This window comes from Colossoma macropomum, unplaced genomic scaffold (genome assembly GCF_904425465.1).
Source record: "Colossoma macropomum unplaced genomic scaffold, Colossoma_macropomum, whole genome shotgun sequence".
Taxonomy (NCBI): domain Eukaryota; kingdom Metazoa; phylum Chordata; class Actinopteri; order Characiformes; family Serrasalmidae; genus Colossoma; species Colossoma macropomum.
In genome coordinates, this window is record NW_023494789.1 from 9,497,682 (window position 1) to 9,522,375 (window position 24,694).

The following is a 24,694-nucleotide window of genomic DNA, read 5'->3' on the forward strand; positions in this document are numbered from 1 at the left end:
TACAAAAACCCTTTGGCCTGCATTTTTTCTCATATTCCAAGGGTTTTTGTAACTGGTAAAATCAATTAGTTATGAGCACCTGGCTACCTTTTCTGATGCCTGGGCACAAATATTTGGTGGGCACCTACCTGGCCACTTTTTTGATGATTGAGTTTTTTTAACGATATCACAATGGCCATTCTCTGTCAGGGTATCACGTCTAGCTTTTAAGGGTCCCTCAGGCAAGTCTTTCGAATATCTGGATCAAAGTACATGTTGGCTTGCTCCTAAAAAAACGGAATTTTGACCAAAGTAATGGCAGGTGGAGAAACAGTTGCTAAGCAGTGATTGGAAGAGAGAATGAATGAATGACATAGGAATTGTCAGTATCTTGATTGTAATACAAAGTTGAAATTAATCTTTTTTTTATTGCTGTGCTAGTAAAATGTCCACCATAAATCAAGACAACAGGTCACAGGGCCCCCCTAGAGGCTCAGGCCTCTGGGCACATATCCATAAAACCCATGCGATGATCCGGGTCTGGGTAGAACTGCATTTTTCCTTTAAATCATTATTTTTCTAGGGTGGCCATACAGTGTCATTTTTTGGGACATGTCCTCTTTTTGGGACCCTAAAAACACATCCGGCCAGGATCTACCTTTGCTTTCGTATTCACATTTGCTCTCTACAGTCAGCCCTGTACTGCCCTACTGCCCCTACTGTTGTCCTTTTTAAAATCCAAAATATAATCACTCTGTATATAGAGCCAGGTGTAAGCAGACCCAGCATGCGTTGTGAATGGACTACATTCATATCACTAAAACCACATTCAAAGGTGGTCAGAGATGGATCTTGACCACTTTCAACACAAGTCTAAACGGAATGTATTTTTTACATCTGCATACAATTTCATAAGTCGAAATGTGTCTGCCAAGTGCTGACTAGCAGGTGAGAGGATAAACAAGAAAACGCAAGATGGAGGACATGCGAGGCTGAAGTTACTCATGAAACCAAGAGTCTGAGCCGATAAAAGAGCTGAAGCCAGACTTCATGATTTGTATTGTAAAAGGGGAAAGTAGTCAGAAGAAAAGTGGACAAGAGGTATATTTTGATGTACTTTTTATGTGGGAAAGTAAAATTGTATCTCATCTGATCACATAGCAGACGCATTTTATTAAAAAGTGCAAATGGAATCATGCCAAAGTATATCCAGATACAATTTTGGACATGAAACACCTTAAAACAATGCAAGATGTGAAAAACTTTAAGAGACTTCAGTGTTTTGAAAGTCTTGCTCTAGTCTTGCTGACACAATTGTCATGCATAAAGCGCTTTTCTCAATTATCTATTTTGTTTTAATATAAATTGCCATACATTATCATATACACATTAGGGTGACCGTAGGTCCTTATTTCCCAGGACACGTCTTCTTTTTGGGAACTAAAAACACATCAGGCCGGGATTTCTAAATTGCCTAAAATATCCAGGATTTGGCTTTCATGTTGATATTTGTTTTCTAGAGTCTGCCCCATGTCTTCCTCCTGCCTCCAGTGTCCTCTTTTTTGAAACCAAAATATGGTCACCTTTATATATATATATATATATATATATATATATATATATATATATATATATATATATATATATTTTAATCTGAAGTGACTGCTTCACATGTCTTCTTCACAGCTGTCCACACTCCACACAACATCTATAGTTTCTTTCTTTTCCATACATTTCGCAACATTATCCCACAAGATCTGTATAAGATTTAAAACTGGTGATAGTGCTGGCTGTGGAACCACCTGAACTGTCTTTTCTTTAAACTGCTCTGATTTTATTGTGTTTTTCCATGCTTAAAATGATTGATTAGCCAAAAACAAATTCCCAATTTACCCCTACTTTTCAACTTTATCTCTTTCTCCAAATGTAGTCGATCAGCCAAGGCATGCTTAGTGTCTGGAGTTTCATAAGTTTTGCACGGGAGCTACAAGGCTAGTGTAGCTAACAATCAACAAGTTTAACAATCAGCACACACTCGCCTCAAACTGCATTGAGTAACGTAATCCCAAATATACTTACTTTTGTGGTTTTACACTGTATGACTGTTAGACTGTTAGACAGTAGCAGCAGCCAACTTAAGGCCTGAATTTTGTCCATAGTTTTGCCCATTGACTTGGCTGATTTGCACATTTGGAGATATGAGGAAAACTGTGTCAATTTGCTGAATGATGAGCTACCACTTTAAGAAATCTGAACAGATAGACATTTGCGCATCTGAGCAATTCCCTTTGAACTGTCAGATCAGAGTAGTAGGTTTGATTTATTTGGAATATAATCCGGGTTTTCGAATATTTGGAAGACAGATTTCGACATGAGCAGTTTTGACAATTTCTTGATGTCAGAATGAATTGGGCAGAGTGGACAGCCAGTGAGCCATACACAAAATCAACCGTCAGTGACTTCATGATGTGGGAACAACACACAACTGCACCTCTGTGGACAATCACAGCTGTATTGGAGCGAGTGAAGTCCCATATCAAAGCTCAGTCAGAGGAATAGTTGAAAATAAGAGGCAGAGAATTGGACATGAAGCACGGCAATGAAGAGAGAGACAGAGAGAGAGAGAGAGAGAGAGAGAGAGAGAGAGAAACAGGGGCCAGATAGATCTACCTATACCCCCTTTAGCATTATTTTGTTCCGAGGCACTGCTTCGGTAAATGAACGCAGCCAGAGCGTCTCTCGCGTGACACGTTCGGATACCTCCAGTACGGGACGTTAATGCGATGAGCTCCGGTGCAGTGGTGCAGGACCCTGAGCTTTGCACCTCACAGCTAACACACATTACTTAAGGTGCTCTCACACTCTCGAGGCTGATTTAATGACATCTGGTAGGGCCAAGGAACAACAAAGGCAACGGGACTACAAGGGTACAATAGTGTCGTCTACGTGCAACTCCATGATTCTTGGTAAAAATGCGCACATATAGATATATACACATATACACAGCCAAACAAACCCACCCCCATTAGCACAATAATGCTAATTTTTGCTAGCATCTCTAGCCTATAGGATTCCAGTAGTATGGTAGCACTCAGCTAACAGCAATTCACATGAACATTTCTTGGCCATTTTAGATTCAATTTGGATATGTGTAGTTTATAAAAGACATTCCATGTTTTACGTGAAGCTTGTAACACATATGAACATATTTTATCCTGTAGCAGTTCAGTAAAGAGCCTTGGTATAAAGCTGCTGCTGTTTTCTAACAATTGATGAAATGCACTGGTCAGGCTATGACGTATACTCATAGTCAGTGACATATCTAGAACTTCCAGAAGGCCTGGAACTATATTATTCTCTCAAAATTAGTTCCACCCATTATAAATCTAAACATGATTGGTTGATTATGCTTCCTAATTATGGTGGGGGTCAATCCAACATATTAGCACTTCAGTTCAGCTCCTGAAGATCTGACCATTGGGAGAAAACTCTTGGCTGTATCTACTTGGATACCATAGACTGTCTGGATAACTTTCCACAACTTTCCATTTCTTTGTTTTCAACCAAACCTTAAAATTTAAATGAGTATGACTACAAAACTTGCCGAGTTTAAATACAACCAACATAATGAAAAAATAAATAAAATTGAACAAAAAATTCCAGACATGCAGGAAGGAAAAAGTTCAATAAAAGGCCAATAATAGATCAAGTCAAGTCAAGTCAAGTCAAAGTTTATTTATATAGCACTTTTTACAACAGGTGTTGTCACAAAGCAGCTTTACAGAAAAAAATCTGGGTCCAAGCCCCCAGTGAGCAATCCAGTGGCAAAAGGCCAGGTGTCCTTAAGCTTGGCACACAACTTATTATTGGTCAGCATTTACTTTGATAAACATGGTGAGAGTGCTTTTAGAAATGGAGCCACTACAGTCTTTATTGGTTTGTCTTTGCTGTCTGAACACTTTAAAACAATCTTCCTTGAACAGATGATAAAAGACAAAACCTATAAACTACCGGGCAAAAGTCTTCAGCAGCTCCGAACATTGTTTGAAACTATTTGTCTTGGCAGTAAGTTTGTTTTTACCAGTAATAACACTATACAGTATTACACTGTATATTATTTTGAATTATGCTGTTAATTAACACAGTTAGATAAAAACTGGTTTGGTTCCTGGCACGCCAGCCACTGCATGGATTTATTAAATTCCATCAGCAGCCCACCTGATTTAAGTCAAGGAAGGATTGAAGTAGGTATTGGATGGTGACTTGTGGACTTCCTCAAGGAGACACTTACACATAATATCACAATATATTATTTATTTGTATTTATTGTAAACTTTTTTTTTTTTAGATAAATGGTTAATTCATCTCTTTATAAATTCCAATTCCATATATATATATATATACATACAATGAGCGTAGAAACAAGGAGGTGGTCATAATGTTACGCATTATCAGTGTATATATATATATACACTTATGTCTATACTCATTGTGCTTTTAGACTACCTCACACCACTTAGTGCCTGCTCTAATGTAAATACAACAAATCTGCCATATATGCTATGTAAATATGCAAATAGATATACTATTATTCCTACTCTCTTATACTTTAACTTATGTCTATTTTTTGTCTGTTTCTTATTTTAATTCTAAATATATTCCAAATGTATTTGTGTTACTTTTCATGTTTTATAGTGGAATGTAGTCAAAAACAATGCATACAGTGTACCAACTCTGAATATTCTTGTGTTTTGTGTGACGTCACATTGTATAGTCACCACCATTTTGAGGACCGAATCAGAGGATGACTGCGCTAGCACGATGCTGTGCTTTGTGAATGATTTACCTGTAAGATGCAACCGAAGCCGAGAATAATGAGGAACTACTCAGATCTTGCACTGTACAGTTTAGTGCACTGTACAGTTTAGTGTTGCACTGTACAGTTTAGTGTTTTTCTCTGCTGTTCACACCTCGTTCAGCTCAAGAAGGGATTAATTAGCTAATAATATCAGTTATTTTAACCAGGGAAACCACAATCATGCAGTGCAGGGGTTTCAGGACTGGAGGTGAACTCTGCACTAACTGCACTAGCAAACTTACAAAATCTCGTCTGTTAAACAGGGCACAGTTTTCTGACTCACGACATTCAGTCTGATATTTAACGTTTATGTTTCTTCATTCAAACGTCATTGAAATCTCCAGAAACAGAGAAGTAAAGTTATACCGGCTGTTTGCAGCTCCGTTTATCTCTTGGCTGTTAACGTTAGCTAAAGTTATCTAAAGGCTAGCATTGTTCACATCTGTGTTAATTAGCTGATGTTGTTAGCATTCCTATGATGACAGAGTGTTTTCTCCTCTTTATGCAACACCATGGAATCCGTTACACACCCTGACATGAAGAGCCGGTGGGCTTCTGTGCTTTTATATGCTTTGAGAGACTCTCAGAAAAGTGAGAGGGTTTGTTTATGAGAGAAATATAAATGTCAGGAAAACACAAATTTGGTAGCTTTCCACCAGTTTAAGTGGGACCAGGAGGTCAGGGGGAACCTGTATAAGGATTGCAGCCTATTTTATCAACTCTGTCAAGGTAACGTTTTTTCTCTTTCAAAGTAAGGTGAGTAATTTTACCCATCTTTCACCTCTAGTTATGTTCATGCAGAGCAGCGAAGCCAGAAATTCGGTCCCAAATATGGCGGCCACGACAGAAAAATCACATGACTGAAACCCTAGGATAGGATATGTACCTTTTGTGACTTTCGTCCTAAGAAACCTCCAAATTTATCCGGACACATCCCCCTTGTCCTCCCTTCCCTTGTTTTGTGCTAGTGAGTTGTATCATCATCGCTTTCACATAGTTAAGGCCTTGTGTGTGTGTGTGTGAGCAAGTGAGTGAGTGTTTCCAGACAGGATGTTATGGCATTAAACCACCTGGCCCTGTTGGCAGAATTCTGACACATAACAGAAAGGAACAGGTGCACAGGTACAAACACTTTATACACACACACACACACACACACACACACACACACACACACACATACTGTGACAGGTGCAGAAGTTCAAATTTCAACATTTCATTCATTCTTTCTCTCTCCCCATCCTCTGTATGAACGAATCTTACCAATAAAGACTTCAGGCCGAAGCTCTGCTGCATTACAGATACAAACAGAATGAGACATTATATTAAAATAAATTATATTTTACATTAAAATAAATAGAGAGGAGACCATAATAAATGCATTAATGAAAGTCATTTGAATTCTGCTATTTAAAGTGCAGCCATTACTGACACAGGTGCCAACTGCACACACAGCTTTTATAATCTCTGTAGAAAAGCATCAAGCAATAGAATGAGACACTGTAAAGCACATGAGCCTAAGGTCACCATGCCCAATGCCAAGCCTCAGCTGGGGGGGGTATAAAGCCCCCAGCACTGGGCTGTGGAGCAGTAGAACCGCACTCTCTAGAGTAATAGAGCTCCATCTATTAGCTTTGGGGGTGAGTTAGAGTGGTCAGCTCGTGTGGCTGAATGTTCCAACATCTAGTGTAAGACCCTACTTTTGTTAATAAAATATATCTATGTCACATCTATAACAACTGATCAAATAAATGAGGCATGATTGAACTAATCAAGGTCAAGTACTGTGGTAAAAATATTCTAAAAAATCTACACTGTTGATTAAGTGTAGCAGCAAAGTTGACACAAAACTGTTAATTAACTGTATTTATGCATATACTTCTGTATATATGCAAAGTACAAAGTCAGTATTGAGAGTTTATCTTTTTGAGATACGTTGTTTAAAATAATTAGGCCATCTCAGCTCCTTAAACAGAAAGCACAGCATCAGGCTTGGACAGGGGACTGGGCAGGCAGGAGGCGGGACAGACAGTGTCTGAGGTAGATGCTTCAATCAGTTTTTACATATAGAGCCAGAATGGTGTCCAGTGTTGTGGTGTGTGTTTTTATCTGATGTCATCGGATGGCAATTTGCACTCCCTCTCCCTCCCTTTCTCCCCCCATCCTACCTTCTCCCTCCTTCCTCTCCTTTCTGCCTGTGTGAGAGCCTGTCCCTGTCAATCACTCACTTTTCTCTCCTACTCTCACTTGCTTTTTCTCTTTCAGGCACTCTCTCTCTCTCTCTCTCTCTCTCTTGCGCAAACGTACCAACACACACACACACACACACACACACACACACACTTCCCCTGTGTAGTTGTGCCTACCTCTCCATGGAGGTAAAGGATTTGAGAAATAAACCTGTTGTCTACAGAGAACAGAAAAAAACCTGATCGCAGCACAAAGGCAGCCTTTGTTATCTTAAGTCAGAAGGTATGACAGGGCCGAGCATATGGTCATAATCCTTCAATACCCATCACCTGACCACAAACACACACACACACAGTCTGCTCTCATTCAACCGACAGGTCCCCTGCTGAGCGGTCAAGAGAGTGTGTGTACATACATGTAAAAATGAAACATGTAGTTGTTGTTAAAAGCAATTTTCAACATCACAACCATTTTGTTGGTGCAGACATTGTATATGAACACTGTATCTCTCAGGGTTTTCTGCAAAATAAGGACATCAAAGTTTTTAAAATTAATGAAAAGAAACTTTACCCCTACCCACTCACAGACACACACACACACACACACACACACACACACACAGTCAACCAACAGATCTGCTGCTTAGGGCTTAGTAGAGGTGTGTGATTGTTTTTGTGCTGTGCTTACTGATATATATATATATATATATATATATATATATATATATATATATGAGACTGATATAATACATATTGGGCATGTGTATAAATGCGTATCCTCACATTATTAAAAAAAAACAAACCTGCTTGTGTATCCATGAGGGGCGTCAATCCACTGGGGCAGGTGGGGAGGGGTGGGTTGGTTAGGGTGGGTTTTGGCCCCCTTTTCAGCCGAAAAGGTTTGTGCTGATTTTCATGAAGCAGGCAAACTATAAATCGCCCTGATTACTCCGCACTCTTTTGCTTGACTGGGCCTTTACAATCAGACGGCCCGCTGACAATAAGGCCTGATGAATCAAACATCTACAGCATTAGTTTCACCTAGATGCCTCTTTCCCAGGCAGCCAGAGGCGGAGCGAGCCGCTCTTTTGTCAGACCAGGTTTGATGGGAAAAACTCCTGACACTCGCTGCACCTATTGATAAACAGGCCCGTAATGAGGCCTTCTGCAGAGTGAGCCAACTCGCGCTCCATTAGAGACACAGAGAGGGGGAGAGTGAGAGAGAGAATGACTGTCTCTGTCCCTCTCTTTTTATCAGTAGGTAGATGCCATAATAACACACATATAATAGTTGCCATACAACACTTAATTTCTGAATAAAACTGTTACAGTGCTGTACATGTGAAGAACCACAAAATGCAGGTTCTAAAGCAAATGGTTAATTCTGATATTGCCCATTTTAGGCCACTGTTGCTATTTTAGATGTGTTTTAAACAAATGTTATGCCTTACACTACAAGTCTCTATGATCACTGATCTATTAATCTAGGCAAACATGACACAATGGAGTTGTTTGCCATCCAAACTGAAAATATGTCAACATTAACATAAAACCCTACTCTGCTTGATTGAATAGAAATGTGTGACATAATTCAAATAACTTTGTACAGTTTATTTTTTGAGGAGTTGAAGTCTGGACCCCTATATGGACTCAAATTTAAGTTTAAATTCCCATAATTTGGACATAATACATCCACACTGAATATAAATGAATTCCAAGTGTGTTTGTATCTAGAACCTACAATAATTACAGGTCCACATCCACAGCAATAAGCAATGCAGCAATTCATGAATTAATAAGCATCAAACTAGAAAGTGGTAGGACACTGCTTTGGGACACAAACAGTTCTTGGAGCAGCTAAATAAAGTTTTGGAGGTTGAGTTGGGTAGGGGGGGTGTTGTAGAGGGCAGCGTGGGTTGGGGGGGCTGCACAGAGGGAGGGGAGGAGTGGGCTGAGGTTGAGTGAGCACAATAGTTTAACTCCACTGGACTGTAAACACACTCACAGCGCGTCGGTCCAGCAGGCTTTTCAAACACGTCCGACTTCTATAAAACAATTTCGTTGAATGGCCTTTTATGGCTCACACATTTTTTTTTCTCTCATTCAGTTCAATTCAGTTCAACTTTATTGTCATTATATCAGCTCAGCATAACAAAAATCCTTCTCACTGTTTTCACTGCGTGGTACACACAACAATAAAATGCAACCTCAGAAACATCCGACTTCTATAAAGGAATCAAACGCCTTTCATAGCATTTCACTGGTGAAAAGCTACAACAGTAAGTCTGTGACAAACAGTGTGTAAAATCAATACATACAGTGCAATACTGTGCATAAGGGTGGGTGATATGGTAAAACTATTATGCCAGTTTTTTTTTCATGATATATGACATGCATCATAAGATTGCAGTTTCCAAGTATACAACATTGACCAGCAAAACTTTATAGTAAAAGAAATTATTTAAGAAGAAACAGAAGGGAAAAATGGTAAACTCAATAAAGGTAAAAAAATCAATAAAGTAAAATGATGTCATAATGGGCCGACATCCAATTAGCAACTACTTACTATGCAGTTTATACTGCACTATATGCACAATACAATATACTGACTCTCTAAAATTGGTCTTAATATGTCCTTTTTATGATGCATGCAGTTGTTCATCAGTTGTTAATTGCCAATCTCTGCTAACAGCTAATGCTATCTCTGATTCACCGTTATGTTCTGCGTGGACACTTGAAATGTCCATCAGTTTTGGCTCACACTGGTGCTGTTATCTGATTTGCTAAGGCAAATGACAGACTTTGATCTGAAACGGCCCTCTGCCCCCGCCTCCGAACGTTCTGTCCAGTCTGTCTGGCCAAGGCGGTCACCTGGAGATCGAAGCTTTTTTTCTTTTTTACACTTGCTGGTGACTGGACGTTGAAGAAAGCTTTTACACATTGCTATGCCGGCAAAGAGAGGGTACTGTACGCTCTACAGATCAGTTAAATCTTACAAATGCACAAACATACTCTTCACACACTCTTGCTCCACCTTGTTCACACCCATCGTCTCTATGAGAACTATCATGGCCTGAAAACTCTCTCTCTCCCTTTCTCTTTCCCTGCTTTCTCCCCCTCCCTCTCTCTCTCTCTCTCTCTCTCTCTGAGGATCAGCAGTCTCTCTGGACAATAGACTCAGCAGTGGTCCCCTGATTGCTTCCTTTCACATGGTAATGTGCATCTCTGCTCCTCTCCATGTGCTTTCTTAACTCCCCACAAATTACAGTTTACCAGCCACACAGGAAATAAAGAGAGAAAAAAATCCAGCGCTGCATATTTTTTGCCTTTTTTCTTTTTCTAATTCACCAAGCTGACATGTAGATGTGGCGGTTAAGTGCAGCCCTCTGGGCCTCTGATCATGCCTTAATTGTAGCAGTCAATTGTAGCCAAACGCTCTCTTCAAGCCCTTCTCTCTTACAACAAGCGTCAGGATCAAAGGGGAATCAACTCCCTTCAGTTCGGCCTGTTAAAGAACCAGCCAAATGAAGATGGGATTGGAGAGAGAGAGAGAGAGAGAGAGAGAGAGAGAGAGAGAGAGAGAGCTGCTGACAGATGACAGTGGTTATTTACACTTATATCCAATACTCTTCATTTCTTTTATGAAATACATTTAAAAATGGTATATTTGATGTAGTCCATTACTACTATTGCTTAAAACCCATTACCCATTACAAATTACTAATTACTTCTCTTAAACTGTATTGGAATTACTTTTCTACGTATAAAAGTAACCTAATCGCTCAATACTTTACTTCTATGTTACTCTGTACAAGGGAAAACCCAATATTCAGTAATGCATTTCCAGGCCCCTAAAAGATAGTTATGCTTGATAAAAAAGGACAGCTACCGCAACACTAGCCATCAGAAACAGTTCCAAACCACCTGCTTCGACATAAAATCTTTAATAAACATAATGTATAGCTTACAGGGCTGTTTCTGAATGAAAGCCGTGTCTGGCCTGTTTAGGGGCTCTCTCTTCTCCTCCTCTTCAGCAAGAGGATCTTTATCCATGAGTTTCACATTAGCATGATTAGATGTTTGACAGACTGTGTGTGGAGTTACAGCGTTTCTCACACTTGCACTATATTCCCAATCAAACTAGTGCAGTCTGCTATTGTAGGTACCAAGAGCACATACAAATTAAAAAACAAGCGCAAAAAATCTACATAGAGGAAATTTATGCTTTCAATGCATTCCACGTAATTAATATTGTTCACTTTGAGACATACCGTCGCAGCCGCAACAAAACCTTGTATTGCCATTTTTTTGTTATTTTTTACTTAATTCGAAAACCTTAGTTCCCCAATACATTGTCTTACAACTGTATATTGAGTAGACCACTAGAAATGGTCCACAGTAACTTGAAAAAAAAATGTATCAAATTCTGTTAACAGTTAAGAGCGTTTTCCCTTCTTCTGTTTTTGCTAATTTGGAGGTATGAGATTTTGTTCAGATAGCGACAGTAAGTAATGCAAGTAACATAATTCTTGTCGAGTCAGTAACTGTAATGTCATTGCAAAATTTTGAACTGTAATGCATTACAAGAAAAGGTAATCACATTACAGTAATGACAGCTCTGCTTACTGAAGCCCGTTTCTATACTAAACCATATGGCTTTAATTCTGCATTTTTCTGCTTAGTTATAGACTGTAGTTATAGCAGTTTTATAAAATAAGTTTAGTTATAGCAGTTCTATCAAACTGCAGAGTTTTAGCACAGTCTACTGAGGAGCATATGGTTACCGTGTTAAAACAGAAACATTATGAAGTCAAAAATCACAAATTACTCATAGTCAAATGCTAGCAGGACATACACACTCTGTTCTTACTGAAGCTTGTGTGTAACAGACCGAGAGGGAGGGAGAGAATGAGAGAGGGAGAGAGAGAGAGAGAGAGAGAGAGAGAGAGAGAACATGTGACCGTTATTTCTTAACTTACATAAAATGCTGATGAATGAACACAAAGATCACATTATATTATTCCAAAAAACTGCAAGTTATGTAAGTCACTGTTGTGCTTTATTACCACCATATTATCCTCCTATTTAATTATTACTCTCTGTAGGTCCACATAGACCTCCACCTCTCTCGCCCTCTCTCGCCCCCTGTGGCTACATCCTGCCTGCTTTTATAGTGTCTACACGATCTCACAGAACTGTAATATGTATAATAACAAGCACAGTAACAGCTCTACTAACGATGCTGCCGTTTGAATACAGCGCACTGTATGATCCCATCAAAACAAAAAACTGTCCAGTCATATTCATCAAATGTACTTTATTGATTTGTCTTAACTCTAGCTGGAATGCTAACCCCACACTTGGGCAGAGAGACTCAAGTTAGCGTTATTAATTATATCTCTGCGTTCCTGAGAGAATCCCCTCACACGCACACACACATATATATAGTGGCGTGCTTTAAAAAGACTCATATGCAAATGTGTGTAGAGATTAGAGATACAACAATTATTCCAGCGCTTGATTAATTATTCATCTTAACGGCAGTCAATTATTAATTTCGGCAAGTGATAAGTCATCTGCCCTGAGTCAAAGTTTTCCTGTTTTTTTTTTTTTTCCTGTGCTTACCTTTTTCTAGGCCGGGAGGCTGCGAAGAGAGAGAGAGAGAGAGAGAGAGAGAGAGAGAGAAATCCTGTCAATGTCAGAATTAATTGGGTGTGTTTTCTGCCTCTACTCTTGTGGCTTTGCTTCACAAAGCTGGAACATCAAAATAGTCAAAAATGCTGCTGGTTTTGAGGCTTCCAATCTGGTACTTTCGCATCGCCGGGGACTTGACCTCTTTACAGAGAGAGAGAGAGAGAGAGAGAGAGAGAAAGAGAGAGAGGGAGGGAGGAAGAAGGGAGAAAAGAGTACATCATGAATCCTCTTTTTTCTGAGCATATCGCACGCCTTGATCTGCGTAAATGCAGAGAGTTGGCTGATAATGTGGTCATTCTGTGTTGCGAGTCCCACTCTTGCCTTCTAATAGCGGTGGCATAATAAAATCAATACGTTATTTGATGTGGGCATGTGTAGCTGCGGAATGCCTAATGTGGCCCCGTCGCCAGTTCAGCGGGCTTTCAGATGCACTACGCTGAGCAACATCTGACGCTGGTTTTGATTTGCTGTCTGCCTGGCCTACAGCGAATGTAAACGAAAGCTCGTTTTTATATGTTCGAGAGACTTTGAGATGGTGCGCCGCTCTTTGAGATCACAAACACTCGCTGTGTTCTCTAATTGTCCATCAGTCTGTCATGTTTTTTTTTTCTTTCATTTTTTTTCCCCCTCTCTCTTTTTTATTTGCTATGTGTGCGCGAGTATGTACGGTTTGTGTGGGTGCGTGCTTGTATTTGTAGAGCGCAAATTCTGGCAAGCGGGATATGACAGACTTGGCTCTGGTGAGAAATAGCGCATTCCGGGCTGAGCTTAAGAACAGACACACATACGCACACGGCATCTAGAAATCTCGAATCTGCTCATTCAAATCACCCACTTTACATTTTTGCGTGTGCCTGAGTGTGTCATTCATTAAACAGACTATCAGAATATCATTAATAATTCTTAAAGCATTAGGTATTACTACATGCATAATATGCGCGGCACGGACGTGTATTTGGAGCGCGTTCGGAGCTGTGAACGCTGTCTGCTTTTTTGGCTCATAAGTGATGATGTAAATGCACACGCGCAGGTGATAATTATGCAAATCGAATCGGCGCTTGTATTCCTCGTGCTGTTCTGGCCCAGGCGGTATGTAATGATCCCTCACATTAGCCGTGAGGAAACAGACTGGAGGCCGCGGGAAAGGAAAGAAAAAAAAACTGACGGGTCTAGCTATCAGATCGGATGTGTGCGTGTGCTTTTATCCCTCTAGCTAATTTCTTAATGCCTTTACTGAGTAGCGTGGACATATTTAGCTCTTTAGCCTTTAGTCAATGCGATTACTGTTCTATGATTTATACTGCAGGTCAATACACCTGTATATAGGTAGGCAGAATTTCAATTTAACCCTTTAAACTGCATCTGTTATTGATCAAAAGGCTCTTTAATTGGCAGGTGCGGGCAATGTGGTGATATTCATTGACAAATTGTGTCACACTACTTCACAGTATGCTTTTCTGGGAATATCATGGATATGTTTCATTACAAAGACAGTATAATTGGTACTAAATAATTGGATTTTCTGCAGTGTGGTAAGCAAAACGTTGAATAAAAATCATTGTATTCATAGTTTTTAATAATACTTAAATAAATGTGCCACTACTGGGGCTTTTTTCTGTTCCAACTAATCAAACATCAGAAAAATGTAATATCTCGATGCATACTGTTTATTCTGAAGCTGTCTTGAAGTAGAATGATTATACTTTTGTCATACTGCCAACCTCCACTAGTAACTACCGTAAGCTAATATGACTTATTTAGTACACCCTATAAAAATTGTTCTTCAAGAGTTCTTTAGTAAAGACAATGGCTAAATATAGAACCATGAACATTCAAAGAACAATGTGAATGCATAAATTGTTCCATGCATGGTGAACTGGTTCTTCTCTACGATGGGAAACCTGTAGTATATAGTTCTTTAGCAAACTTTTAAAGAATAGCTCTTTATGGCATTAGATAGTTTTCCGCTTTACAAGTCATAGAACCTTTTTTGGTACTGTATAGAACCTTTTTTGCTAAGAGTGTAACTACTATGAATGATTCAATAACTATAATTATTTTTCAGTAACTATTATGAATGATTTTGCACCCACTATGAATTATTCACTAACTTCAACAAATCATTCATTAACTACTATGAATTATCGAATAACTGCTTGAATTATTTAATAATTACTACAATTAATTATCCAGTAACTACTATGATTAATTCAGTAACTACTACAATACGTTATATATAACTTGTTAATGTAATTTTGAAGAGCTGCCCCACGTACAGCCTTATGGAGTTCAAAGGGTTAAAATGACTCAGCCGCCATAAAGAATGTGTGTGTGTGAGAGGGTGTGTGCATGTGTGTGACAGAAAGAGAGAAAAAGAAGGAGAGAAAACACTCTAAGGATGTTCTCAGAGACAGGAAATAACTTTCTTTCCCCCCCTCTCTCACTCTCTTTCTCTCTCTCTTTATCGCTCGCTCTTTTCCTACCACCTGTGTGTACTCTGCTCCATCCCTGCTGCAGATGTGAGATTTTCTGGGACTTTCTCATGGACTTCCTTTCTCTGCTGGTCGGAGAGCCAAAGGGAGAACAGACACTATGAGAGCACACACACATACACACACAGACAAAGAGACATTAACCTCTGTCTTATAAAACGCACTTCCATATAAACATGTCTACTGCTGCTTTCATTCTTGTTCCACATTACTGAACGTTGTACTGTGTTTGCACAATGCGCATTACAGCTTGACTGGGCATACAGTTTCAGTTATTAAGTTATCGAGTAGATTTAGATTTAACTTCGAGCCCTCATCTGATAATGTAAGATATTTATCTCTTATGTCTTTTGAGAGTATTTATGGACCGTGCAGCCTTAGGCATGGCACATTTAAAACAGTCAAAATAATAATAATAGAGTGAGTTGTGCATACGTTTAATGTGTTTTCTTTATTTCAGCAATGTCTCCACCGTTTGAAAAACTGGAAGAAGAGCAGAAGGGTGAGAAAACTGTTTAGAGGCTGTTTGACAGCGGCAACATGAAGCGCTTACGTGTGACAGAAGTGATATTTGACGGCGCTTGCTCTCGTCTAAATCCTGCATTCACGGAAGTTTTTAAGCTTTGCTGATTTCTTGACATTAAGACTACTGTTTGTTAACTGGACCTACTGAGAGACCAGACACTGCATAATCTGTAAGTTTTGCAGTGTTTTATGTCTTCACCACTTATATCTATGCACACAGAAGCATATTACAATGTTGGGAAATAAATATATTAAGCAAAGATTATTTATAATTATAAAATGTGGTATTAAATGTCTGAAAATGCTATTTATATCACAGATCAGATATATTTTTACAGATATACTAATGATATTGTACAATTAAAATATGATTTATTTGGCTGTCTATATCTTCTTTTGATATTCTAAAGATAACTATTATTTACGACCTTAACTGAATCAAATACAGTAAGAGGGGGACGCAAATATGAATGGCTTGCTGACTATTATGCCAAAAATATTTGCATCGTGAACAGATGTGATAGGAAAAATAACAAAGATAAACACACACACAGACACACACACACACACACACACACACAGACATACACACACAAGAGAGTTTTTAGAGGGAGGGCACTGAAGGCTGTCCTGTTTCCTCTCTTTAACCCGGAGGAGCTGCTGAGGTTGGAGGCTACAAGCTGTAAGGCCGCTTCACCCTGTATATAATATTCACCCGAATAACAAGAGCGGAGCAATGATCAGGCTGACAGCATGCGCACGGAGCAGAGAGAGAGAGAGAGAGAGAGAGAGAGAGAGAGAGAGAGAGAGAGAGAGTGAGAAGAAAGACAGAAAACAGAAAAACAAGGAGAGAAAAACTAATCTCAACTTGACATTTAGCACATGACCATCTCCATACCAATGAAACAACCAATGCAAATAAATAACTGTAAGTGAAAAGTGAGAGCGAGAGAGAGCAGTACCTCTTTAAATCCAGCAGAAATACTTTGCCTTGGTGTGAATTAAAGCCTAATGATATGCATGTAATCCAGTACTTGCAGGAAGGGGAGATGCTTTCTGAGGATCCTCCAGTAGTGAAGACTCCGCTGCTCCACCGGGACTGCAGTGCCTGAGAGATGAAACAGTCAAACCTCTCATTCATTATAAATTCATTATAAAATACAGAAAACTTTATAATATGTATTTAGAAATGTGTTTTGAAATGTACAGTTAAAAAGTAAAGCCACAGAATACACAGTGCTAGCAGAATATGACTAATTAAAATAGAAAATTAATTGCATTCATAAGCAAAAAGAACTGAAAGTAGATACCACTATCATTATTACAATAAAACAATCAAACAAATACAAATAAACTATAATAATAATAATAATAATAATAATAATAATAATAATGATAATAATAATAATAATTCGTACCTATGTGAAGGTCTACGTCCTGGTCCCCTTAAGTGGCGCTCCCCCTCCCGCAGCTGCCGCCTCCACAGCTCCAGATGTTGAGGATGTTGAGGCACCTTTTCCCGCCTGCGCTCCGGTCTGATTGGCTTTGAACAAAAGCATCAACTGATTCTGCAGCCCCGGAGCCCCCCACCACAAAATACACCCCCAAAACAGCCCCCCAACACCCCCTAAACCTCCACCCCCCAGCCCCCCGGACTGATGATTTAATTATCCGTCCGGTAGATGAGAACGGAGGGAGCTCTGCTTTATTCACCCCGCCAGTCCCATCCTCTCAGAAAAGGTGGGGCTTCGGTCGGAATTTGAGCAGAGTGGAGAATAAATAAATAAACACATAAACAAATAAACAAAAAGAAACGCTTTCCTGTTAATCACCACGCCTTACAACGCGCGCGCGGCCGCTAAAAGGTGAACATGGCCCCACTATGTCGCCTTAAAGTGCTCTAAATTCACATAAATGTGGCAAAAGTGTGGCTAAAACGTCAAAACACGACCTAACACCTTTAAAAGTACGACCAGAAACTTAGTCTTTCACTTTTAGCCGGATTATAATAGAGATTTGCGTCAGTTTAGGCTATTTTTATTTATTAATTTTTCCTTACCTGTCAGCAAGCTAGGCTACCTTCCCTTTAAGAACGCGGAGAGCGGCGCGAGCTCGAGTTCTGGCGGGAAATCTGCGCCGTTTCTGAGGCGACCAGTTAAAGTCTGTGAGGAAAACTCGCTAGCATAACCACCGAGCAAACAACCGAAAAACGGGTTGAAATACGCACCGGGCGAGCGGAGTCTGCTCTTTTTTCCACTCCATCCCGATTTTGAAGCTCTGAACTGTCACCAGCTGCGATTCCGTCATGTTTTTGTGCGTTTTTAAGTCGTTCGTTTTGCGAAGAGGCTGAGGCAGTCCCAACTTTCTCTCTCCTCACATTAGCTTAGCTGTTTACTTAGCGTTTCGGTCGCCATTTCGTATCCTTTCGCCTCGTAAAAGACAGCGAGAGAGGGAGAAACGGGAGGAGGGGGGAAAGAGAAAAGAAAGCAGGGAAAAAGTTCTCACGGTTCCCTGAAGATGCTCACGTTTGGTCCTCCTCAATTATCCCTCCCCGTGAAGATAGGTGGCGCGTGTTTCAGCCTATCTCTCTCTTTCTCTGTCTCTCTGTCTCTCTCTCCTCTGCTCTGTGTTACAGCAAAGAAAAGGAGAGAGAGAGAGAGAGAGAGAGAGAGAGAGAGAGAGAGAGAGAGAGAGAGAGAAGAAAAAAATGTCATTAGAAGAGGCGTAACACGTCAGTCCGTCCGCAGGTTGGTTTCCTGGAGTGGCTGAAAGGGATCAGTCCCAACCTGCGCGCCAGGAATAACGCTGCTCCAGCTACAGCCGGGCTTTTTACCCTTTTTTACCACATTTACCCCACGGATCCGCTTCTTCACCCCCCTCTCCGAAAGCTCCGCCACGGCTCCTCTACAAACTGCCCCCTTTTTTTTCTTTCTTCTTTTTTTTATTCGTTACGACCAGCTCGACAAAGATAGAAACGTAAACAACAAGGTAGGTGACTTGTTCTCTTCTGTTATTGAGCACAGCTCTTATAATGACAGTCCCGGACAGGGCGCAGAATGTAATATCTGTACATTTACCTCACTGTTTCATTGATGTGGTGAAGTGGAGGGTGTGACGTGCACTCACCTTTAAGTTCACCTGGACAGGTGAAAGGTGTGCGTGCATTTTGAATGGGAGTTAAAGAAGAGCTAAAAAAGGGAGGTTTTAATCACACCTGAATTAAAGTACTAGTCAAACTAATCATTTTCGTATAATTTTCACATTATCACGACTTTAGCAAAAATAAATAAAAAAAGTGTATATGTATATATTTCCCCCCCTTCTACTTTTGCCAAATTCCGTTTTTAAAGAGCATCGCTTTTAAGTTTTCCCTTTGCTTTTAGCCTAGCAAATAATTTTTATGGATATATTTAAAGTATGATTAACAGCACATATCAGGAGACAGTAGTATAGGCTCGCGCCGTGTGTTATCTTTCTAATCTCGAATCTCTCCAATATAATTTTCATTCTTATTTTTCCCAACACTTATAGCACTCAGTAGCATTTTCGTGAATATTTACACCATCAAAAGCTGATGATGATGATAAATGTGTTGATGATGATGATGGTGGTGTTCTCAATGAAAGTTTTAGCCGTGCTCCAAAAATGAAACGAGGCCACAGAAAAGAGAAAATAAGTGAGGCGAAACAATCAAAATAAGCAAAATGTGGAATTTAAATTAACAAATAAAATAATAATAATAACAACAACAATTATAACAATGAAGATAACAGTAATAACACGTGTAATAAACCTAAAATCAAACTGTTCTTATCTTTTTAAACGACTTTTGCCATTTTTTATTAATTCTACAGCCTGAATCTTTTAATCAGTGCTCACTTTTGCATTTACGTTGTTCATATCTCGCGATAAACGGGTTTATTTATCCACCTAGCGGATTTTGCGTGGACAGTCTAAATTAGTCCATTTCAGTCTCAGTCCTAAAGCAGTCCAGGCTTCTAAGCAGCGCCGAGCTGCCGCTTTAAGAGCTCCTGTTGACCAAGCTTAGTGGTGTGAACACACTTTTTTCTCTCGTTTTATTTTTGCGTGCAACAGTTTGGCTTTAAGCTCAGAAGCAGCCCCGGCTCTAGGCTCGAGAGCAGAGTGCCCACGCGCGTTTGTGCGTTTTTAGTACATTTTAAGCGTTTCTACATTACAGCCGTGTCCCATTGAAACCAGTCTCCATCCGAACGCCTCCCAGTGTTTCCCCCCGCAGTCACACTCACCCAACGTTTGGGGCAGTTTCAGCCTCCAACGCCCCCTTTATTTCTAGGTTGCACCTCCATTCGGGGGGTTTGTGATCTCTGGTACGGATGGTCCAACCTGCGCCCTGGTGTGTGTGTATGTATGTGTGTAAGGGTGTATGTGTGTGTTAAAGAGAGCAGCGCCTGCATTGTTGCTGTGTGTGTGTTTGGTTTTGTCAGACACTGAGGCTGCGCGCTGCTGCTGACTGACTGACTGACTGAAGGAGTCGCGTCCATGCGAGCTGCTGCCATCTGATCCAGACACACACACACTCACACACACACACACACGCACACACACACTCCCCATCAATGAGGCAGCAGATCATGGCGGATGGGCCCCGGTGTAAGCGGCGAAAACAAGCCAACCCGAGGAGGAAAAACGGTAAGGAACCAACGCTGAAAATGATCCTAACGGGAGAAATCCCAGTAGCGGTGGAAGTAGAATGGAGGGAGCGGTGCTTGTGGAAGTGCTGGAGGGAGGAGGGGGGTGAAGCTCTGGCTCTGGCTGACGGGACGCACGTCGCGTGATACCGTTATTTTCATTCCCTTTTATCTCCTCCTCATTGTGAGCTAAAATAAAAGCGTGTCGGAGCAGAAACGAAGCAAAACTGGTGTCAGGGCTTCTTTTCTGTTTTGTTATTTTTTTCTTTCCTGGGGTTTGATTTTTTTTTGCCGTGGCTCCGCGTGCTTTCGCTGTTGGAAGTTGGAGCGAGTTGAGGAGAGGAAAAGTTTTGCAGCTCGCCGTCTATTTCCCACTATAGAATAAAAAAAATCCAGTCCGGCAGTTCGAGGCTGTTATCGAAGTTAGGCTCGTTCTTTTTGTCAGCTTTCCTTGGCACTGTTTTTTTGTAGTTTGGGGTTTGCAGCTCGTTCTTTCAATAGGCTACGTTTAATAGGGCTTAATCATTTCATTCATTGGCGATCGCTTCGTTTTGGCTTTGTTGAGGCTCTTATTAAAAAAGAAAAGACATAAAGCTCAAAAACGGCGATGAGCTGAAACAGCGGTCAGGTGGTGGCCGTAGGAAACAAAACATTCCGTCGCTGTTGTGTCATTTTGGGCGAGTGACCTGTACCACAGATTTATTTATTTGTTTGTTTTTTTAATGCGATTGTGCTTTGCAGAGCTGTCTTTTTTCTCTCTCTTTTTTTCTAAAAGAGTTCACTGCGAATGTGATCTCGGCACGGACAGTCCGTAGTTTGGTTTGTTGTGGAAATTGTATAAAGTCGCTGTCTAACTGTATAATGGCCGATAAGCAAACGCTGCGGAGGGTGGATCAGCTCGCCGCTGTGTGTTAGTTTTTTAATTCCGCTCTTTCACGGGGATTAAATACCCCAGAAAGGCGCTCGGTTGCCTCGGCACTCCGCCACTCTTTTTCCCGGGATGGCATTTTTTTCTCTCCTGCTTCCCCTCTATCGTTCCCCCCTCCTCCCTTTTTTCTTTATTAAACGTTTTGTATTGATCCACTAAAATCAATGGCAGTAGTTGTTGAGGGGTCTTTTGCTTCTCGGCTGACAACACGTCTAAAGAAAAGACACCCCCGTTTGTAAGTGTTTGCTCCCAAATCATGGACGAGAAACAAACATGAAGTGTTATTTTTGCTGCATGGTCACAAGTCACTGGACTGCAGCCCTTTTGGCTCTGAAACCAACAGAGAGCCTTTGAGTAAATAATGTGGCTGATGTGACATTACTGCTGGAGTGCATTAATGATAAAATAAAATGCCTCCCTCCTTTACAGTTGTGCTTGAGATGCTGTAAGTCTTTTGTGTGGTCTTTTGTTGACCTCCTTTATACATTTTAAAGTAGGGAACTGATGCAAGGATGTGTCACTAGGTCTAAGCAAACAGGGGCTGTTTTATTATGATTTTTCTTTATTATCTTGCTCTCTTTTTTCCGGCATGCCCTGCCATGCCTGCCTCTGTGGGGAGCGCCTCGGTTTATCTGTGCTGAGTGTGTATTTCTCTCTCCCCCGGTCTGGTAGAATAGGGCTGAGCTCCGCTCTGGACCCGTCTGATAACTCTTCATATGATGATAGTTATCAGGGTGATAGTGAGAGTCTAACTGAATTGTGTAATGTTGGCTGATGATTTGTGCTGGAGGTGTGCTGTATGGCTTGAACTCTGTGCAGTGGTGGAAAATTGAAAAAAAAAAAAAGTGTTTCAAATTAAGGGCGAAAATTAAATATGTTAAATATGCAGTCTTTTTGGTGAAGGGTAGCAAAAATGACAGATTAGTACTGTAGTGATGATTATAAGTCACAGACTGTTGATTTAACCTTGCATTCAGCATTAGAGATAGTTTCAGTCCTGGCTCTGTTTAATACACCTGTACCAGGTAGATGAGCCCATACCTCGGGATTTTATATATTATTAATTTCAAAACGGTGAGCAAAGCGGCACAGTTTGTTTTATCTGTGAAAAAAGGACCAATTTTATCACATTCCCTAGTGGGGGGAAAAATGAGGGCTTGAAAAAGTCTAGTTAAGATGAGCAAAATTTTCTCTGAGGCTTTTTCCCATTGTCTCACACCGAAGCACACATGGCTAATGCACATTTTCTCTGGAGCCAGAGGAAATCAGATTTATTGGGCAGGTTGCGGACATCTCTGTGTCCAGATTAAGTGTACGCAACTCTCTCTTGAGCGGCCCATCTCACAGCTGTACAGTAAGCTCTGCCGCTGTGACACACGCACACTCTAAACTTATATTTCATAACATGCTGGAACTGTCCATCGACTCCAGCTAGATCTCTCTCTCTCTCTCTCTCTCTCTCTCTCTCTCTATTCTTTCCCTCATGTGCAGACGATAGGGTCAGAGTCAAGACTGTGGAATCTGATCTCTGCTGCCATACAAGATTGGAGATACAGCAGCTTTGGACTCTCTCTCTCTCTCTCTCTCTCTCTCTCTCTCTCTCTCTCTCCTGGTGTTACAGCCTTGGCCAGCTGTGAGCATTCGTTCACTTTGCTTTGTATATGTGAGTGAATGAGTGTGTGTTTAGTAATTCAAAGCCATGTCCTGTAGCCTGTATCCAGTAAAATGGGCTTCATTTGATGCCTCTACACCTTTTGTTTTGGTCTAAATTTCTCACTGAGTGAAAACTAGAGAGAAGCAAGCAGGAAAGATAACCTAAACGCATAGTGACAGTGTGAATCTAGTTTAGGTGTATGTGTGGATATTACAAGTTATGAGTAAAGTTACTTTATTTCATGAGCTCGCTGTGATTTCGTTAGCAAAGGATGTCGGGGGAAACCTTTCGCGATCTTGAAATGGAGTACAGAAACATAAGCCCATACATTGTCGCAGGGCGCTTCATGGAAAGCTTAAATGTGCTAAACTTCCTCCCGTATGTGACGCTGAAGTTGTCCTACAATGTGCAGTTCTGCGTGTTTCCTGTAACACAAAGCCCTATTCATTTTCAATCATCAGTATCCTATTCAACATGTTTTAAGATGCTCCCACTAGAATATATTGATTATTTCATTTTGTGGAAAAAAAATAAGTCCCAGTGTTTATACACCATAAAGCCACACGTTTAGATTTTGTAACACTTTTAAACACTTGTTTAGTTTAGCGGTTGTCCTGGTTGAGAACAAATTGAAGAAAGCTTGGCCAAAGCATCATCACTTATTTTCAAAAATAATTTTAAGCACTAATGTTTGGATTATAAACATGTCCATAGCTTTACAGTGTATAGCTAGAAGAGTCTAATACTAACCAGTTTTTGATTGTAGTATATTCATCCACATAATATATTCAGACTGAAGGTGGGGTTTGGTGTGCGTGCATGCATGTGTGTTGTGGGGTGCCGTTCTTTAGCCGCAGACCTTCTTTCAGCCCAAACAATGGCTGATTCCCCCTTGTCTAAACACTTTTTCTGTCTCCATTATGCTCTTTTAAGGTGCTTTCTCTTCCCCCACCTCCAAAGAAAAGAGGTCCGCTCTTCTTTTCCGTGACCCCAGCTCTACCATCCCCTCCGTAGGTAGGCGGCGTGGCAGCGCTGGCTGGGAGGGAATGGGGCCGCTCTCACACACAGCTGACTGTCAGAGCTAATGTGTTTCATTTACATGTTTATAACGTGAATAGCGCCAGCTCGCACCGCCGATCGCCCAGACGCGGACACTTTCCGCGCACAAAAAAGCACACGATTGTCTCAAATGCGGCACAGCAGACACATGCCCCCCCGCCCGCTCTCTCTCTCACTCTCTCTCCCTCTCTATCTCTCTCTCTCTGTCTCTCTCTCTTTCTTTTTTTCTGATGGCTTTCTCACTTGGACTAGAAAAAAAAGCTGGCGGAGGAGCTCTCTGCCGTGCATTGGTGTTTAGAGACGGATTATTTTGTTTAAGCAAGTGAAATAATTACAGCAGATCGAATGTGCCAGGGAGGAATAATCTCACGACAGCAGCATGGAAGGGTGCAGTGGATCGCAGGAAACAGCAGGGTCCTCGTGTCTCTGCTGCAGTGTCAGAGCAGGACAGGGTCAAAACATTTTATACCCACTTTGTGGCAGGTTTTTGACCAACTTCATTTTAATCTTTTATGTATTTTTTATTCATTGAATATTTTTTATACATAGTTTGAGGTTGTATATAAGAGAAATAAATGATTTTGATCTCATCTTACAGACTCAGTAAGAGTTAATATCCTGAATCTTTTTTTAGTCAATAGTAATAATT

At 40.6% G+C, this 24,694-nt stretch overlaps 1 protein-coding gene and 1 long non-coding RNA gene across 6 annotated transcripts in view; one reads left to right on the top strand and one right to left on the bottom strand.

Annotated features, from left to right (window-relative positions):
- Nucleotides 1-10,366: 10,366 nt before the first annotated feature.
- Nucleotides 10,367-20,188, bottom strand: LOC118807869. Of its 2 annotated transcripts, none has more exons than XR_005007242.1 (5): nt 20,003-20,182; nt 17,965-18,361; nt 17,156-17,280; nt 16,700-16,845; nt 10,367-12,861 (listed from the first exon to the last, which is right to left on the bottom strand). It is a non-coding gene; the product is annotated as an uncharacterized LOC118807869 (long non-coding RNA). The 2 variants fall into 2 exon arrangements; XR_005007241.1 differs by lacking the exon at nt 10,367-12,861 and adding an exon at nt 14,870-15,310 and having other exon boundaries at nt 15,648-16,845; nt 20,003-20,188.
- The window catches only part of zeb2b (zinc finger E-box binding homeobox 2b), a 96,328-nt gene continuing 89,980 nt past the window's right edge, over nt 18,347-24,694 (top strand). For all 4 annotated transcript variants that reach the window (XM_036570015.1, XM_036570017.1, XM_036570016.1 and 1 more), the window contains exons 1-2: nt 18,347-18,725; nt 20,201-20,405. In XM_036570015.1, the coding sequence (XP_036425908.1) occupies nt 20,333-20,405 (73 nt within the window). In that variant the 5' untranslated portion in view covers nt 18,347-18,725; nt 20,201-20,332. The remainder of the gene's footprint in view (nt 18,726-20,200; nt 20,406-24,694) is intronic.